Raw genomic sequence first — 18,811 nt, forward strand, 5'->3', positions numbered from 1 at the left:
TACTCAGGCTTTGTTTGCAAACTCATCGTCTGAATAACTGCGTTGCTTTCCCTGAAACGCTCCATACTAATGATATCACCAGATCTCAGCAGTATCAAAACAGACAATAGCTAAAACAAAAATAAATAAATAAATAACAGCCAGACTGTTAAATAAAAACTAGTTTTCCTTCAGGATGCGGTTTATTAATTTGGCGCACACAGCATTACCAGCACGAACCCATAACACATACAAATGTTTCCACACACACACACACGACTCAAGACACTCCTACTGCCCACACACTGGCACTCGCCCAGACAGAGGCACACACGTGCACACACACATAAACAGGCACATGCACTAACACACATGAATACACACAAACACACTTGCACACACCCTAGTCTTCACCAGCGAATCTCTGTGCTGGGAGCTTATATAAGGGAGAGTGGGAGGCTGAGAGCTATTTCAGGACCAGAAAAGACGTAAGTGTGCGTGTGTGTGTGTGCGCGTGTGTGTGCATGGCTATAGTACCCATATGGATTTGTATTGGTGCTGCCGTGTGTGTAGGCCTGCTGTAAGGACTATAAGGACTCTGATTCAGTGGGTTTCATAACCAGTCAAGTTTAAAGTGAAGTTTGGCTCAGAACCTCTGGCAGCTCAGCGAGTCTCTGTGCCTACGACGCGTTCAGTCCCACCCCAGAGCTGCCTGCACACACATTTAAAAGCCAGCGATCCCACAGAGCTGCGTAGCAACTGGAAAATGCCAACATGTTTACTTGTTGTAACTACAGACGTGTCAAGTGCACCCGGATGTTGTGGCAGCAGCATCCTTTCCCTACCAGCTCTGATAAGAGCCTTTCCAAAGCGTTCTTTTAATTGCAGTCTTCTCCCCAAAAAAGCTCGGTGAATTTCCTGTGATCTCTGGGAAACATTTTTAAAGGGCTGGCTCACTACTTTCTACTGAAGAGAGGGTGTCTACAAAAGCTGTCCACAGCATGTATTGTGCATTATACAGAAAGTTGGCCGGGGGGGCGGGGGGCGGGAGTGGAGGGGCACTGAGTTAGAAAAGACACATTGCTGAACCACAACTGAAAACATATTCAACTCCACGGCACAATCTCAGTTAGGAATAATTCTGAACCTATAGATATCTCCTCTTTAGCCATGCTAGCAGCGTGGCTGGGTCAGTCACATGTCCTCCACTATGACACACCACACAGGATAAAGCGACAAGTTGAGGATTGAAACGTAGTGACGGTGCTCAGAAAGAAATGGTTCTTAAATCTGACAGAGAAAAAAAAACTTCCACACCATAAAGTCTTAACAGGTGCATAGGACCAAAAACTCAAGTGAAAAGGAACCAGACATCCCACACACAAGATAACCGATCAACAGAGGACAAAAGTAGACTGGTTCAACTGCAGAGTCAGCTTTTTGGGTTATAAGCAGAGAAAAAGGCATAAATAATAGAGCAGAAGCACATGAAAAGCGTTACTTCATGTACTACCAAGTACAACAGTGAAATAAGGCTTTTCTGCTGGTTTTGTAATTTGCATCCTCAACATCAAAGTAATCTAATTTCCTGCTCAGCAAAATAAGAGGGACAGCAAAGACATATTGTTGGGCAGAGATATGGTCTCCTTTGCTCTGGAGGAGACAGGATCCCTCTCACTGACAGAAACAGTGAGCGGTAGCCGCAGGGCCGTGCTGACATAAGCATACAGATCCAAAGTTTGTCCTTGTTAGTGTGATTCATATGTCTGTGGGTTCTGCAGAGCTGGGCTGTGAAGTGTGAAGGCACATTTGACTGCTCTCGCCTCCATCACTAAATCATCTGTATCAGTGTTAGAGGGATTCTTTCACTGGTTGTTGCAGCAGCTTTAAAAACTATCCTCAAGTTCTCAAAAATAACGATGGTCTCTAAATTCTTTCTTCAAGTGTGTCTGGTTGGAAATGGGAGCACAGTTATGTTACACGATACCAACACGGAACCAACACTCACTGAAAGGCATTTAAAACAATAAAAAACAAATAATAATGGTATGTTTCTGCAGAGCAGTTTTGAATGCAGAGAATTTTGGTTATAGAAACATAATTTCCACCTTCATCTTCTCCAGATATCTCTCTGCAGTCCCTTTCTGATAACGCGAGCATGTTTGCCTGGCGTTTTGAGGCATTTCAGGAAGTCAATAAAGCATGTTACGCAATATTGACATAGACCACAGCTGTTACTCTGATGCTGCCAGAAGCTGATATTTTGCAGATAATCAATGCCTTTAAATATGAACATTTCAGAACAAGTAAACATCCAGGGTTCCTCTGTTTCACTTAGAAAAAGAACTGTACTTCTGTCACGGCGGAAAAGTCTCTGAAACTAAAACTATTTCAGAGAAATGAAATTATTTCTAAAATCTGCTGCTCTTTGAAGCAACCACACAACATTTTGGAACAAATTAACTTGATGTTATTATTCACACATTCACAAAATATCACTTTGTGTGCTTTTCACTTGACCAACACTGATAAGCCTCAAGAAAAACTGCAGCATGAGAAACATTAATGACTAAGATCTATTTGTCCGGTGTTAAGTCACTGTATTAAAAACCTGACAATCAATCTTCTGCTCTAAACTAAAATAAAAATAAAATCTTACTGCCTTTTATTTGAAAAATAAAAGGCAACATGTTGTATTATATAGCAGAGTTCTATAAAAAATACAAATTTTCTGAAGAAAGTTTTACTTTATTTAACGGATATTTTAAAGTAGTTTTACTGGAACCCTGCAGGATTGTAACAGCTGCAGCTTTGGACCAGCAGGTAGAAATTCATCCATTTCCCCTTCGATTTCACATTCAATCTACTCAAACATCAAAAGGCGTGTGGGATTCATTCCCTGAGATGAGGGCACAGATTCTGTTTTGAATGTGACCAGAGAAGAATATTAATATTAACAGACCAATGCGGCTAATGGCCTCCTAATTACTACAGCCTGATATGATTTTAGAATATGCAAGAATTTCTCAAGAATAACTGATGACTTTCCAAAGCGACCAGAAGAACAAAAATATTTTTGTTTTTTAAGTTCTACAATAATGCTAATAATGACTCAATCTTGAATGAGTCTGGAACATATTTGAAAGAAAGCTTTTGGCTTCAATTTACATATTCTTCTTTGTAGTTTAAGATCGGGCTGAATCACTTTACCACGCTGATGTAAAACAGTATGAATAAAAGCTGTCAGTATTTCTCAATCCTGATCACGACTCCCAGTAAAAAGTTCACCACTATGAGCCTGAAAAGAGGTTAGATTTTTTCAAGCTTTCATCTCACAACTAATTAAAGAGCTTTTCTGTTTTTTTTCAAAAACATTACATGAAAAGCCTGCGGGGCATCATGCAGCTCTTCCAAATTACACACTTCCAATTTGTGTTATCAAATATGGACTTAAGAAGTTGCTATTCCCTGAAAAAAAACTGAACTTCTTTTAACAGTCATTTAATGAGCGTAGGTATCAATTTGTTCCCAGTGATGGATATCTCATTTTAGAATGAGACTCTTTAAATTATTCAGTGAGGAGATAATGAGCAGACATCCCACACAAGGCCACAAAAACAACTCACGCAAGCCTGGCAGTCATCGGCACACAGTCGGTAATGAAACAGAAAATTGCTGGGAAATAAGTGGAGGAGTTGAAAAGGTTACACAGCTTCGTTTCCCTCATCGCACTAGTCTTCTTGTGGAGAAAATAAGCAGCGGAGTCAGATACAAGCGCCAGAGGAGTTCTGCAAAAAAAAAAAAAAAAAAAAGGTCCGGTAGTAGTTCATGTTCTCCCCGCGTCTCCACATAACCTCTGGCTTATTGGGCTTATTGATCCTGAGACTGGAACAACTTGAAAAGAGCACTGCAGCTCTTGTGGTTCTTTTAATAATCATAGCAGCGAGCGGAGAAATAAGAGGAGGATACTCTTACCCCTTACCTGAGGAAGAGACACAGCATCGCTAGAACGACTATCTGATTAATCAATTGGCAGGAAAATAACTGACAATTGATTGTTTTTTACTTTTATCAAACATTCATGGTTTCAGCCTCTGAAAGGTAATGCTCTGTTCATTTTGATTTAAGAGAAGAACTCAAGAGGAGAACACGCCGCTTCACATTATTCTGAGCGTCATGTAAATGAGCTTGGTTTAGCACAAAGGAACATTATGAACTGCAGCCACTGGGTAAGTTAATGTTACTGAGGGACACGTGGTGGATATTTTTTTTATTTTCTGACAACCTAACAGGATGTGCTTGTTCTGTGCAGCCCTGTTTGCATGTCAGCTCATTTTTGTACCTATGTTTTTGATCCTCTGACCAATTTCAGACGGATCAGCTGTCAGATTTGTCTTTTTTTTTTTTTTTCAAAACTGTGACATGCACATTCGCACACAAACCAAAGAGGCGAAAAGAGATTTTCTTTTTTAATCATAAATGATTGATTTACAAAACTGACACTGATGTGACACTGATTAGGTTGGCATCACAACCTCTTGATTGAAAAACTAAGAAAAAAATAGAAGCTCTTGCCAGATCACTTAACATTTACTTGACATGTGTGTGTGTGTGTGTGTGTGTGTGTGTGTGTGTGTGTGTGTGTGTATAGGGGCCTGTGTGTGGGTGGATGGTCTATATTTGTGTTTGCTGCTTCTATCTGTGCGTCTCTTGTCCACAGACGGTCCAGTGGCAGAGCTGCTGTCAGGCGTTTCTGTAGTGTGTTGCAGTAAACCATCTGCGGCCTTGGTTGGTTTCCATGCGTCATTGCCATGGAGACTCATAAATGGTTGTCACAGCTACTTGGTTTCAGTGCTCCTGGCCATCGTCCATCTGTCTGTCTGACTTTTGCCATGCCTGATCAGAGTCTCTGCAGCGGCTGTTCGTTGCTTTTGTTCTTCCTTCTGGGTGTTTCCGTGTGTGGCTGCCACGGTGACCTGTTGTTCAGCACCTGGACAGTCTTGCGGCCGTAGTGCCAGTAGCTATAACCTGACGCTGCTGTTGTCACTGCTGTTACATACCTGCGATGTAACACAAAGCAGGGAACATACTGTAATTCAAACAGTTTCATCCAAGCTATGTGGTAAGATCTGTTTATTTTAAATGACTTTAACAGCATCACATCTCCAAACAATGCTGTTAATCATCAAAGCTTGAATTAAAATCGTGCAATTAAATTCTGTGTAAAATTTGAAAATGTGCACTGCAGGCAGAATTTTACTTAAATTACAGCAGACACTCATGTAACAGGCTCTAAAGAGACGGTTTTGTCGTAAATCTTATAAAACATCCATCTCATATCATGTGTGTTAAGCAACAACCACACAAGGCAATGTCAGTCAGTTCAACAGTCTGCTGAAGTAGATTTGTATGAAAATGTGGGTTACTGTGACGACGGAAAATGTTTGTCCTGAGTCTGATTTCTACTCTAACTCAGTCCGCGTAGACTGAAATGAGTCAGTGCACTTAACCTGAATACTCTGCTGGAACAAACAGCGTTTATGTGCTTGACTGGGATGAAACCATTTGCATTCGGAAACCCTCTGCACAATAAACAAAAACGTAACCACTGCAGTGAAAAGTAAAGGACATTGTGGATATTAAGGTCGAGTGAATAACTCCAGTGTGTGTATGCACATGTAATAAGACTGTGGTTTACCATATGCACTGCAGCGCGATGCTGTCTGTGTACTGGAAGACTGGAGCAGCCAGAGAAGCTGCGACCAGAAAGAGCTGGATGGCTGTGTTCACCTACAACAACAACAAAAAGAAACATAAAACACACAGAGCCATGTACGGTAAGTCGGAATAAAACTTTACGATGGCACAAAAAATGTTTCACCTTTACAGACTAACTGCTTCTCTAATAAATGTTTTTTTTTCTTTAACAGCTAAAACAAAACAAAAAGAAAGGTCTGTATTCTACAACATCAAAATAAATCATACAATCATATGTGGCAGAGCCTTAAAATAATATTTTTAATGTTCAGCATTCCTAGTACTGAGGACTCATTATAAAGGTTATAGTTAATTGCAGATTCAAAATTTTAAGACACTACTTTGCAGCAATGGGATGATCGTTTCCACCAGTACTGTATGATCTGCTGGTTTGGTTTCTTCCCTGACTAAAGTGCATCTGCATCTGGTGACTATCCCGCACAAGTTGTAAGGAGACAGAAAAAATAATAATAAAATAATTACGCACTCATTATATCATATTCTGTGAGGTTCTAGAGCTGCCAAATCTCTACTTTAGAGGAGCAATGTACAAAATGTTCAGAGTCTGCAGCACTGAGAAAGTGGGTGGTTCTTTGTGTGTAAGTATGTGTGTGTGTGTGTTTCTCACCTTGCTGAAAAGTGTGGGTTTGAGCTGAGCTGTGGCGTAGCAGGGGTTAAAAAATTTACCAAGTGTCACCTGCAGAAAAAAAGGAAGGTTGTAAAATACATGACACTGCTTTCACCTATTAATTTCGGCAGGTCTTGTAGCAAATATGGTGAAACTTCAATGTTCAAATTCTATTAAATAAACACAAAAACTTGACACACTTGTGTGTGTTGTGAAATTCAATGTGTCTCACCGGTGGAGGTACAGTCTTGTATCTGATCCAAAAGACAGCAGCTATCAAACCAATGTCTCTGAAAATCACTAGAGCCGTGAGTGGAGCTGAAACGGGGGAAAACAATTAATAATCTTGTCTGTGTTATCATCGCTACAACTGTCAGTGGAACACAATAAGAGAAAAACAACACTGAAATAATTAAAAAAAGAGCAGCTATTTCACTGCTCCTCTGCTGTCACTGATCATTACTTTCACTTTTTTTTCCATCCTGAAATTGATCGTACATGAGAAGAGAACAAAAACAACAGACACACAGAGTCCAGTACCTGGTATGAGGTCAGCATAGGTGAGACTGACATATAAAATACTGACGAGAATTTTGTCAGCCAGTGGGTCGAGAGCGCTGCCCAACGCCGACTTCTGAGTGGGCCACGTTCTGGCAATGTAACCATCCAACTGAGTCAGAGGAAGAGACAAGACAAGAGATGAAGTCTTTACCATCAATGATTTTTGAATAAAAAAGCAAATTTGGAAAAGTGTTAATACAGGTGAGAGTTCTGAATTACAAACCAATAATAATCCATCCCTAACTCGCCCTAATGTGGCCTGAACGAGCCGATCTGTCACTGACCATGTCACGCCCGTCGTTAAACATGGGTAATGCTCTGATATAATGTCATCTACTCTACTGACTGCAAGACAACTTTAAAATCAGTTTTAAGGAGGTTGAGCTAGAGATCAACAGAAAAGGAGTCCTTTAAAAAAACGAACAAACAAACAAACAAACAATAACTGTCCGTGTTGAGTGTCGTACTACTGTAAAGAGTTTTAAATGCCCTGAAATGACTTCTGACATGATTTGGTGCTAATGGAAAACCAGTAATTGCCAAAATAACTTTAGTTCACATTTGTAAAATGTCTCATGGTATTAAAAAAAAATCCTCAACATATTAAAGAAAATAGACTGAGCTCGGCACTACGGTGAATAACTGTTTTAGTAGAAGTGTCTCTCTGTATCTATATTACCAGGTCAGTAGCTCCAGCCAGAGTAAACAGAGCCAGGCTGAGGTGAAAGTGCTGCTGGATGATCAGGTGACCCAGGAATGGAGCGAGCAAAATCCGACACATGCACAACAAGTTGGGGATTGTCCATGGGTTCTCATACTGCAGAGGAACAGATTAGATACATGTTACTCCATACACCAACGGTGAGTTAACAAGCCAGTAACATCACAGCAACAGGTAAATCAGGCTAAACCTAAACAAAGCAACATGTCTCTGGTTGGTATTAATCAGTGAAATTCATGTGTAAGATGGAACAACTGACTTTTCTAGAGACCGGTTCAGGTTTTGATTTCATTGATTATATGAGGATACACAGTAAGTTTTCCCCTCATCCTCACCATTAATGTTACCACGTGAATTCCCACTATTGACAGGTAAAGAATCACTGGGACACATATGTTGAAAAACAAACTTGCCAGTGCTCTCTGGTGGACAAATCAAGTAACAGCAACAGTTTCTAAATTCCCTATAAACATATCTTTTGCATACTATCATGTCCTGTTACACGCAGTGGACTAATGTCAGCTGATAACTCATCCAGGGGGATTTACTGATCTAAGCCTATGTACACTACAGTCCTGCTGTACTTTACCTGAGTACGTCACTTTGTGAGGAAAAGTGAAACCAAAACTTTTTAGGTCTTAAACGAGATTTGTTAAAGGTAAATCTTTCCAGCTACAACATTAACATGCGTCAGATATTAGTAATACCAACTGTACAATACAACAATATACCAATAACAGAACTTGGAACTGTACTACACTACATTTACTTTGTTGTGCTGCTAAAGATCTGAAAGCTTCTTCTGTCACTGATGGTGTGTTTACACCTGTGCATACCTTAAACAGGTGCGTTACAAATTGGTTTTCCTCTATCTACTGCACACACACACTCCACATTCACTCGGGTAACAGACAGACGGCTCTGTACCAGCTCTTTGAACTTGAACAGTCCTTGTCCCGGCACCGCACTGGCTTCGGTCCGGTCCGCTGCCGGGGAACCGTCCGGTGTCTCCTGCGTCTTTTCGCTGCAATATCCACGAGCGTTAAGGTAGAGCACAGACCGGAAGCTAGCCGCCGACCTATCGTGACCTCCCTGGTACAAAGGTACGGTTCCTAGATCGTACCAGGCTGTTGGTTTTACCTGCCGGAAGATCCCACTCCAGCACGCGACGCGACTGTCCCTTTCTCTCGCTCTGAGGAGCCACGAGCCGCTCACCTGTGACCGCTTCAACCTCGCGCACTCGGTGACTGGCGTGTGCCTGTGAGGCCATGACGCTGGCTCGAGCCAACAGACACCCGCACACCGCGCGGACACCAGACAGCGAACATTTGCGATCCTCCGAAAACACATCATCATCATCCTCATCATTAACTTCCCGAGCCCTCCGTTACCGACCCTCTGGTCTCGCGCTGTCGGTCTCCGGCTTCATCATAAAGTTTAAAGTGTCTGCGAGAGGATCACAGCTCGAGCCAGCAGGCTGCCATGTTGCCGTAAACTGATACGGCAAGCGACGTCGTAAAATTGCCAATGACTTTCCTTTCCAAGGCTTTTATTTTGAAATTTACATTTTTTTATATCAGCAAGAGAATAAAAATCTGAAGAAAGTCTACGTACCACCGTAACGATCTGTTTTAGAGGTTTTCTGGTAATAAAAAAAGTAAATATCAGTAACTCTTTATTGTACTAAATTAATACAAACAAAAGGAAAGATTGAGTGTTAAATTAGTTTTCAGCTGAGCTGTTTCAGTTAATTGAGTTTTTTTTTAGTCTAGTCAGTGCACAGCAGGTCAGATAAACACAAGTAACCAGTAAATTAAAATTCATTTTGGCTAAAATGGAGTTGTTTTCAGAAGAAATTCCTAATTCCCCTCCAATTAGTATGATAGTTTTATATAGTTTTTTATTTATTTATTTTTTATTTTTACAAACCAGGAAACATCCAAGGAAGTTATTCGAAGATTAGGAAAATACAGGCCTATAACATAAAGCTATGCCTAAATGTTTCATGTTTTGTGGTAATTTTATTCTAAATTAAAAGCACGTTTAAAGTCACTGCCAAACCCGTTTTGTAACACTGCAAGAACAAAACAAAAAATCCTGTTATTTACAGAAAAATAAAATTATTTATTAACTGAATGTTTCATGTTAACTAATAAAGTGCATACCACGCAGAAAGCAGCCAAAAACAGCAGACAATACAAAACCTTTGAGAAAGCATTAAGAGAAAAACAGGAAGCAAGTATTGTACATGTGCAGCTTTTTATATCAACATACTATAACTCAACCAGGATTGGATTCTTAAGGCTGATTCCACAGTCAATATCTGAGATAACTGAAAACTTAAACACTTAAAACTAAAACAATACATTTGTAGCTTAACATCACCTCAGAAAAAGTCTGAATCATGAGTATGGAAGGTATTTTCTGCATTGTCTCAAGCTTCCTGCTCCAGTTACCACTGTTTAAAAATGTTTAAATGGGCTGCAGTGTTGGATTCTTATATCATGACAAATGGCAAAAATATTCTCTGACTGTTCAGTGTTTTGGGTTGAATCAGAAACACCCTCAGTGGGTGAATATTCACTGTGCCAACCATTAGCTAACGGCTACTGGTCTCAGCTGAGTGCAACAGTGACTGCTCTACAGACACAGGACAAGCTGCATCACTGGAAGCAACTGTTCCAATTAAATTTACTAAGCTACTGAACGCCCTACATTTACACATAAATTTATATGTCATCCTATGTACATAAAAATAACAGAACATTGCTACTACTATATTCAACTAAGTGTACACTCACCTGTGTGGAAAACAAAATGCTCTCATAAGTGAAATAGTATGATCATCCATTACATATTTATCAAAGTACAACACCATTTCTCTCAAGATGCTCAGTGCATCATCAAAGACTGACATTAATTTGAAAATACTGAGAAAACAAGACTCAGCTACAACTGTTGTTTGAAACAGTCACCACGTACTGTTAAAATGACACAAACGCATGTGTACCTCACAGTTAGTTTTTATATCTTTACTTAGATAATGGTAGTAAGGTGAGTCCTACATTTGTTCAGTTAGAAGCTTTTTGTGTAGAAAGAAATGCAGACTGTTTCAGCAGTGATGTGTGTGTGTGCTCGAGTTAGTTTAGAGTTATTCCTCTTTTTAGCAGGAACTTTGTGCTCATCCAGGAAACTGGCTGCTGTAAGATTCTGCAGAGAGATGCTGTCTCAGCAGGGAGAAGATTTGTCCTGACTTTGTCAGCTGGGGTTGTTACAGTCTCTTCAAAGGTTATAACTGTAGTCTGCCGGTTGGTAGTTTAGTGAAAGTCGTCTGAATAATGGATTCCCCATTATGTTTTTTTTCCCTTTTCTATAGAGATACTCTTTTCATTGAGCCCAAACACTGACCTTGTAGTGAGGTCTGCAGGTAGGAGCAGGTGCGTATTCTGTTACAGCTGTCAGCGATCAGACTGTCTGCAGCTGGTACAGCTTGGCTCCTTTCTTCAGCAGGAAACCCTGTTCATTCAGGGAACTCACAAGACCTTCAAAGTCCATCACCTAAAAGGTATAGATTGAGTAAAAATAAATAAATATACAAGCAAGCAAGCAAGAAAGCAAGAAAGCAAGCATATAGTATAATGATTGTGTGGCGCTGGATTATCTGAGACCAACTTGAGACCTGAATTACTGATACTATGGAAATCTCTGAATACCAAATGTGACTGTGTGAGGAGCCACCCTGCATTACTTTAAGAGGGAAATAATCTTATGAACAAAACAGCACAGTAGCCAATAATGTATTAACGTAACTTTTTTTTTTCTAAAATGAAGGAGGTCACCAGTTTTGATGAGACAGGGAAACATTACCACCCTCAGTGTTCAGGTCTAAATCTTTGCTGAGGACGTTTCCTTCTCTCTTGGCCAGCTCTTCACCTGCACTTGTCGTCAACTTGCTCGTACTTTTTTTAAGAAGCCTTTTCTTTTATGCATCTGTCACTCACAGTTCTAATGTTTCTCACATAGGGCGAGTGAAAATTACACTGGGTGTTTGAGGGGTTTTTGTCTAGTGCATGTGCATTTGGCTGCATCTGAATGTCTTCACCTTGATGTTCATTCTGTCGGCCACAGATCGAATCATCTGTAGGTCAAACTGCTTCTGATTTGTCCTCTGTGCGTGAGAGTGCAGTGCGTTGATCAGTCGTTTTGCAGCGCTGCGCTGACTCATGCCTGACCCAAGCTGAGAGCGCTCAAAGTCCAGATTGCCCAGACCATCTGAATATGTATCTGCCAGACTGCAAAACATAACCGCACGCAGAGAGAGAGAGAGAGAGAGAGAGAGAGAGAGAGGGAGGGAGAGAGAGAGAGAGACTTACATCTGACAGTACATTCAAAGCCAGGGCTGCATGAGTAAGACAAAAATCTGAATTTTCTCAGTAGTTGCTGTTACAATTATCAGTTCTGCAATGGTTTTGGCTTCTGACATTAAACGATTCTTTGTCAATCAACATACTGAGAAAAATAATCAGTAGATTAAATCAATAATAACCTTATTTGTCAGCTGCAGCCCTACAACACACAAAGACCGACCTGTGTTTCATGATCTCCACCACATCCTCAGCATCACTCTTTGTAGCTGTCTCTCTGAGGTCCAACCGGGCTCTCGCCTGCACAAAGACCCACAGTCAGCCACATACAGTAAGTACTGGAACACATGCTGCATGTTTGGTGGGTGAACACACTGATAGCCACAGAGACAGGAACCCACCTCAGTGAGTCTAATTAAAGACTCCAGTTGTCGTGTGGTGATGGGTGTGGCATCAGCAGAATGTGCCTGAGATCTTAGGGAAAGGTAGAAGTCCTGCAGTGTTTGTGCTGCTTCAGGAGAGAGCGAGGGATGGACATACTGACGAGCATAGCTGATGTATTTCCTCAACAAGCAAGCTGGGATGGGGTCTACAGTTTCACCTGCAGGGATCTTGAAACGTATACACACAATGTGTAAATACAAAGTACAGATAATAATCTCCTTCTTGTGTGCACGGTGCTTATATGGTCTGTTTTTACCTGCAAACGTTCAGACAGCGGCATGTCTGTGTGTTCCAGTAGGATGGAAGTGTCCAGCTGGTTTTTGGCCCTGCTGACTATGGCGCTGCTGATCCTGCCTCTTCCTGCCCTATTCGCCATGACGTGCTCTGACAAGCGGCGGTCATTTGATTCATCTGGGATGTCCAGGAGGAGGAAGACGACGTCAAAGCGAGAGAGGAGAGCCGAGCCCATTCTAAAGACATACATACAAAACTGTAAATCCATGTCCATACACACACATGAGGTGATATCATCCAGCAGTAGCTAAAAAAACACATTTCATTTACTGAACCACTGCTGATCTAGCTTACTTCAGGTTTTCAGAGACAGTCTTGCCTCTGTTGTAATGTCCTCCAACTGGGTTCGCAGCAGCTATAACCGATGCTCTGGCAGGCAGAGAGGAAACTATTCCAGCCTTAGCCAGACTCACAGACTGCTGCTCCATGGCTTCCAAGAGAGCCTGCTGCTGGTTGCCCAGCTTATCAAACTCATCAATGCAGCACAGGCCTAAGGAGAAAAGAAGGAAATGAGGCCAAGAGAGGAAGATAATAAGGTAAAGAAAGAAAAAGAAACAAGATGTGGAAAAATTTTTTAAAGTAAAACATGTTGTCTGTGCGGTTTTGGATGCTTTCAGCCCCTACAGGCAGTGAGAGCTAACACTGTGTGGAAAGAATGGATTCAAGGGTTTTTTCTTATTCCCGTGTGAGCTGAGAAGTTTGTCAGACACCACTGGCCTTTTCAAAACCAGAGGAATCAAGAGAGAGTTCTGCACTAGGTAAAAGATAAGAAGGAGTATTTTATATAGAGGCAACACAACTTTGAAACCAAGCTTTTTAGCAATAAAGCTAGAGACCAAAGTAATTCATCATAGTCCTCATCAGAATGTGTATTAAATTAAAAAAATAAAAACAAACTAAATCAATCCAATCATGGATGTTAAAGCAGGTATTTGCCAAATGCCAAACAGTCACAAATATACTTTTAAATTAATGTTTGCACTCTTTCCCACCTTGGTCAGCCAGCACCAAGGCTCCAGCCTCCAGGGCGTAATCCCCTGTTCCTGAGTCTCGGGATAAAGTCACCGTTAGTCCTAAAAAGAAAAAAATTACATTCATAATTTGATTATGTTGTAACAGATGTGAACAGCTGTTCAGAGAGTAAGCATACACAACATCTCACCTGTGGTGCTGGTACTGTTACCACATATGTAAATTCCTCTGGGAGCCACATTACACACTGCCTACACAGAGGAAAAACACAAACACAGAGCACACGTGACTGATTCTAAAAGCAACATGTCACCCCTTCAAAAAGTAGAAAAATAACCAGTGTTACAATTACAACCTCAGCTCTCACAGATACTACTGCTCCATTCAAAGTGTTTAATGTACACTCAGAGTTACCTGTAACATCTGACTCTTTCCCAGTCCAGGGTCTCCCACCATCAGGATGTGTACGTCTCCTCTGACTGGGACGCTGTTCTTGTCTGTGTGTTTCTGTTTGCCTCCAAACAAAACCAAGGCAAGTGCAGCTTTCACCAGCTAGGGACACACACAAGAAAACATTTTATGATTTCTGACACATCAAAAAAATTTTAAATGCTCTGTCCATAGGTGTGGACGACATTGCTGTAATCAACCAAATCATAAGTTTAATTTTAATTTCAAAAGTTTAAGTTTAAAATGCTGATAAAAATGCTGTTGATGTTCTCAATTTAGTTTTAAGTACAAAGCATTGAACTCACTAAATGGCCATAGATGACAGGACACAACGAGCTGAAGGAGGCAAGAAAATAAATCAGTAAAATCAGTTTAGTCTGGATATGAGTTAACAGCACAGTGCTAAATTTGTAATTACAAAGGACTAAATGTTTTTCAAACTTTGTGGTTTAGGTCATATTAAAAAATACAAGTAGAAATGTAGAGAAATATACATTTAATAAATATCTTACTGCACTAAGAGTCTCAGCAAGTCAGGCTGTGATTGGATCTCCTGGATGGCATACAGCTCCTTCAGGCTGAACTCCTCCCCTCCAGAACGGTCTTCGAGCGACTCTCTTGACCCCTGACCTAACTTGGACTGCTGACCTACACATTAAAAAGAAATAACACCTTATTGCTTTGTTACATTAAAAATATAACTGGTCTGCATAATTCAAGTCTAACTTAAAAAAAAAATTACAGTACCTTTGGTATTACTGACTGAAGTGGCTTCAAGATAGAGGAGGAACATACACTGATCCTTATTCCCCCTGTAAATACCTGTAAACAATAAGTGTGTTATTTGCGTGTGTCATGTTTGTGGTCACTGTGATAGTTTGTGATGGCTGGAGTGCGTTCATATTAATTTCCTCCTCCCAGAATGTTCATCCTATAAGCTGATAGTTTTTACAACCAGTAAGAGATTTACCCTCCTACCCTATGTGTGTTTGAGTGTGTTTTTACCATCATTGGTAACTCTAACTATCCCTGTCACAGTAACAGTGTCTCCAGGGACGCAGCTGTCACAGAGGTCAGAGGTCAGGTGACACTCCACGGTACGCGGGATTCGTCCAGTCTCTCTCTGCTCTCCGCCCATCAACTCCTGCACCCTGAAGCAGCACACAAAAAAAAAGTATGTACATGGTAACTAAGGGTTGGAGATGAAAGACATTTTTGCCTCAGAATAAGTTCTGAGAAAAGCAGGGGCTTGTCCCTCATGCGCACATGATTTACTTACTTGATGATCTGCCAGTCTACGGTGTGTGTAAGAGGAGAACTCCGACTGGGGGTAAAGGAACGACTGCGACAGTTAGGCTGGCCGCACTAGGTGACAGAAGACACATATACATAAACACAAATGCAAATCATAATAATAAAATGCTGTCAAAGATGATTTTGTGCACAGAAAGGAAACTGTATGTATGTATACTGTGTTTACTTGTGTATAACAAGTTGTGGAAACAGTAAAATACAGAAAATATGCTGCAGGAAAAAATGTGAGCTGGAACTATGTGTGTGGGTTTGCATACCTTGGTAGGTGTGGCATATTTCCCATGCTGCAGTGGAAGAGACTGTATTTGCGAGCAGCCCATGCATTTGAAGGCCATCCTGGTACAGAAAGGTCTGATATTGCTAACTCTGACCACTGTTCCCCTCACACACACCAGCCGCCCAAACACACTGGCACGCAATGTCCGCAACGGAGTCAGCGGTTCATAGTTATACAGCCTGTGGATAATTTACACAAACACAGTCATCTTCATTCACAGTCTGTAAATGTACAAGTGTCAAGCGAACAACTAACTGTGCATTACCTCGCACTAATGTGAGGGATGTTGATGATTGGTGTATTAACAGATAGTTCTTCCCCTTGAAGCTCAGCCGCCTGTTTCTCTAAATCTATAGTCAGCACCTGACCAAAAAAAACAAAACACACACACACACACAACCCATCAGTTTGACATGTCATCTCTCAGCAGAGCAGTTCCATTTATCTAAAGGTTTATGAGTATTTAATAAACTATAACCATTCCTGGTATGTATATGTTCTGAAAGGCTGTAACTTGCAGATGACAACATATGTGTAACAGCAACTCTTTGTATGTACCTGGTGAATGGCCACTCCCAAACAGCTGAGTATCATCTCTGGCTGCTCCTTCAGCTCTGTGGTTAGGTCAGGAAGTGCTTTACGCACAGCCTTGTCTCCAGTCAAGTCTGCATAATCCACCAGAACACTGCCCTGACGCTCAATCTCATCCTGTAGGCACAAGAATACTCCTTTTAACTGGCAGGTAAAAATTAAAGATATTAAAGATAAAAGATAATAAACCTAACAGTCAGGTTATTAAACAGAAAGGTACAGGAGCACACAGACAGACTGACCTTGTCATATAGGTGAATCTTGGAAGTGAAATATTTCTCAAACACTTTGATCTTCTCCACACTAGGTGAGCTCTGTATGAAGCCTGCACATAAAAAGACAAAGTAAGACACACACATCACAGCCACTAAGAAAAGTCACATGATCATGACCATTATATGTAACGCATGCCATCATGTGAAACAAAGCTACACATGTACCTTCTGTGAAGTAGAGTGTCCATCCTTTGTACGGACACAATGCATCTAGGGTAGTCTGACAAAGAGCTGAAGAGACAGAAGGTAGTCAGTCGGTAGTGTAAATTGTAAGGCATTGTGTTGCAGCTTTTTGTGTATAATTACATGTTCATTAGATGTTCTTATTACATTTGTTTTCATCTCATACTAAATAAAAGCTTTTTTTGCAGGTTTACTGGATATATATAAAATGGAAAAGCAAACTGAACTTACCTCTCTGAGTGCTGTAGGTGTGGTTACCTGATCCTCCTGAGCCACCTCCACCTCTCCAACCTCCTCCTCCTGAGCCTCTTCCTCCTCCACCTCCTCCTGCTGATCCTCCTCCCCATGGTCTGCTCCTCCATCCTCCCCCTCTCCATCCTCCACCACCACCACCTCTCCATCCTCCCCCGCTTCCTCTCCATCCGCGACCTCCTCCACCACTGCCGCCACCACCACCGCCACCTCCTCCTCCTCTTCCTTTCCATCCTCTACTCCCACCCCTCCATGAGCCTCTCCTGGATTCCTCTCCACTCATTGTTTTCCTAGGACACGGAAAGAAGGAGCAACAGAGCAGGAAGTAGTGAGAATGGCAGCAAAAGCCCACAAGTGCAGAACCAAAACAACAAATTCTAATTCTTCGTATATGCTTTTAATGTTTGCATAAGGCAGCACATAAAATGCTCTTAAAAATCTGTCTCATTGTCTTAATTAATTCCATTTTAGCCAAACAAATTGGAGTGAGACTGTCGCCTCTCCGAACTCCATTTAACAAACTAGGAATTTAGTGTCGTCGTACTTGTCAGCAAACTCTTTAAACAACACCGTTAACACTTACTCACTGAAATTTCGACATACGAACAGTCTATTAATCAGTACTTTATTTCAGTAAAATATAAACATTTTTTTCAAACGTTAGCAGTTTACCAGTTGGTAACGGCAGTTCGAAGCTTCTGCTACCTCCTCATTAACAGAGAAATGCTCCAGAAAACATAGACAAACACTGTTTACTGAAACACCGTTCTGCGCGGTGCACTAAATGAATGCCGAACCACAGACACTGTAAAACGTCTTAATCACTTCTTCCGATTCAAGTCAAGCGTTAACCACAGTTTGTCTACGTTATCCTTGTTAGCTAACTTGTTAACTGTTGCCGCTGGTTTCACCAAATGTTCTGGTGAAACCCCGTAAAAGTAACGGTGGCGTGATGCAAACCTTTCGTTATGTCCCAAGTGAAATAGTCTGTCGATTAAAGAAAGTAAAAAGTTTGCGAAGTTAAATCAGAATGTACTGGCACTACTGCACCGCTGTTTACATTTCCCAGACCGTCAAAATTCCCTCCATTCACCCCGAAGCTTCTTCTTCTACTTTTTATTTGCAGCAGTCATTCGCTCTCAGACGTGTTACTGCCCCCCGGAGGACACCAGAGATACTACAAGCACAAATACTCCGAATTAAAAAAAATATCTCATAAACGTTCGTATTCTCTTTCTTCTCTAGTGTTTTCTGGGAAACACTAGAGAAAGTAATTAATAAAACACCGGGAAAGTAATTCACTGAACAGCAGAAAACACTGAAAGTAAGTGGTTCAACTGAATGACTTTAACTGTAAAGAGAAACGTTTGCACAGTTCTCTGCTGCCCTCTTCTGGACGTCTTCTGTCATTACACAAGACAAGCTCCAAAATAAAAGGAGAGGTCACAACAACTGTGAATTCACACAAACACACACTGATTAGTGACTATAAGACTTCATGTATATTCACACACGCACACAAACAAACACAGACGTGCATGTGAACATGAGGGTTTATGAGGCACAGGGCCCCTATGACACATACACAACACAAAGACACACAAAATGACAACAAAGTAAAGCTCGAAGACCGGAATTTTACATGTCTGTACCCTGCTGTCTCATCTGTCCATGCATGGCAGCAGTACCATAGGTGGCAGTAAAACGAAATCACAAAAGCACAAACATTCTTGAACTTAAATTGGTTCA

At 41.1% G+C, this 18,811-nt stretch overlaps 2 protein-coding genes across 2 annotated transcripts; both read right to left on the reverse strand.

Annotated features, from left to right (window-relative positions):
- Positions 1-4,435: 4,435 nt before the first annotated feature.
- Positions 4,436-9,130, reverse strand: crls1 (cardiolipin synthase 1). The gene is made up of 7 exons (XM_041049032.1): positions 8,574-9,130; positions 7,605-7,742; positions 6,905-7,034; positions 6,597-6,682; positions 6,365-6,433; positions 5,678-5,769; positions 4,436-5,039 (listed from the first exon to the last, which is right to left on the reverse strand). The coding sequence occupies exons 1-7, from the start codon at positions 9,012-9,014 to the stop codon at positions 4,880-4,882; spliced, it is 1,116 nt and encodes a 371-aa protein (XP_040904966.1). The 5' UTR covers positions 9,015-9,130; the 3' UTR covers positions 4,436-4,879.
- Positions 9,131-9,785: 655 nt separating this feature from the next.
- On the reverse strand, positions 9,786-18,129 carry mcm8 (minichromosome maintenance 8 homologous recombination repair factor). Its single transcript, XM_041050015.1, has 21 exons — positions 18,023-18,129; positions 17,042-17,352; positions 16,793-16,858; positions 16,595-16,677; positions 16,320-16,469; positions 16,027-16,124; positions 15,742-15,940; positions 15,450-15,535; positions 15,176-15,321; positions 14,918-14,992; positions 14,683-14,818; positions 14,476-14,506; positions 14,135-14,272; positions 13,911-13,971; positions 13,741-13,821; positions 13,043-13,238; positions 12,711-12,924; positions 12,412-12,621; positions 12,234-12,310; positions 11,749-11,938; positions 9,786-11,204 (listed from the first exon to the last, which is right to left on the reverse strand). Exons 2-21 carry the CDS (start codon positions 17,343-17,345, stop codon positions 11,112-11,114), a joined length of 2,634 nt encoding a protein of 877 aa, XP_040905949.1. The 5' UTR covers positions 17,346-17,352; positions 18,023-18,129; the 3' UTR covers positions 9,786-11,111.
- Between the last annotated feature and the right edge of the window lie 682 nt (positions 18,130-18,811).

The sequence above is a fragment of the Toxotes jaculatrix genome, chromosome 11 (assembly GCF_017976425.1).
Source record: "Toxotes jaculatrix isolate fToxJac2 chromosome 11, fToxJac2.pri, whole genome shotgun sequence".
In the NCBI taxonomy this organism is placed as follows: Eukaryota; Metazoa; Chordata; class Actinopteri; family Toxotidae; genus Toxotes; species Toxotes jaculatrix.

What these genes read in the sequence shown, in the direction of transcription:
- crls1 (XM_041049032.1), bottom strand. Translation starts at nt 9,014, where the DNA reads ATGATGAGGATGATGATGATGTGTTTTCGGAGGATCGCAAATGTTCGC. An exon ending in ACAAGACTGTACCTCCACCG is followed by an intron (nt 6,434 to 6,596) that starts GTGAGACACATT and finishes TTTTTTCTGCAG; the next exon opens with GTGACACTTGGTAAATTTTT. An exon ending in AACCCACACTTTTCAGCAAG is followed by an intron (nt 5,770 to 6,364) that starts GTGAGAAACACA and finishes TTGTTGTTGTAG; the next exon opens with GTGAACACAGCCATCCAGCT.
- mcm8 (XM_041050015.1), bottom strand. Translation starts at nt 17,345, where the DNA reads ATGAGTGGAGAGGAATCCAGGAGAGGCTCATGGAGGGGTGGGAGTAGA. An exon ending in GTAGACTGGCAGATCATCAA is followed by an intron (nt 15,322 to 15,449) that starts GTAAGTAAATCA and finishes GTGCTGCTTCAG; the next exon opens with GGTGCAGGAGTTGATGGGCG. An exon ending in GTGGAGATCATGAAACACAG is followed by an intron (nt 11,939 to 12,233) that starts GTCGGTCTTTGT and finishes TATGTTTTGCAG; the next exon opens with TCTGGCAGATACATATTCAG.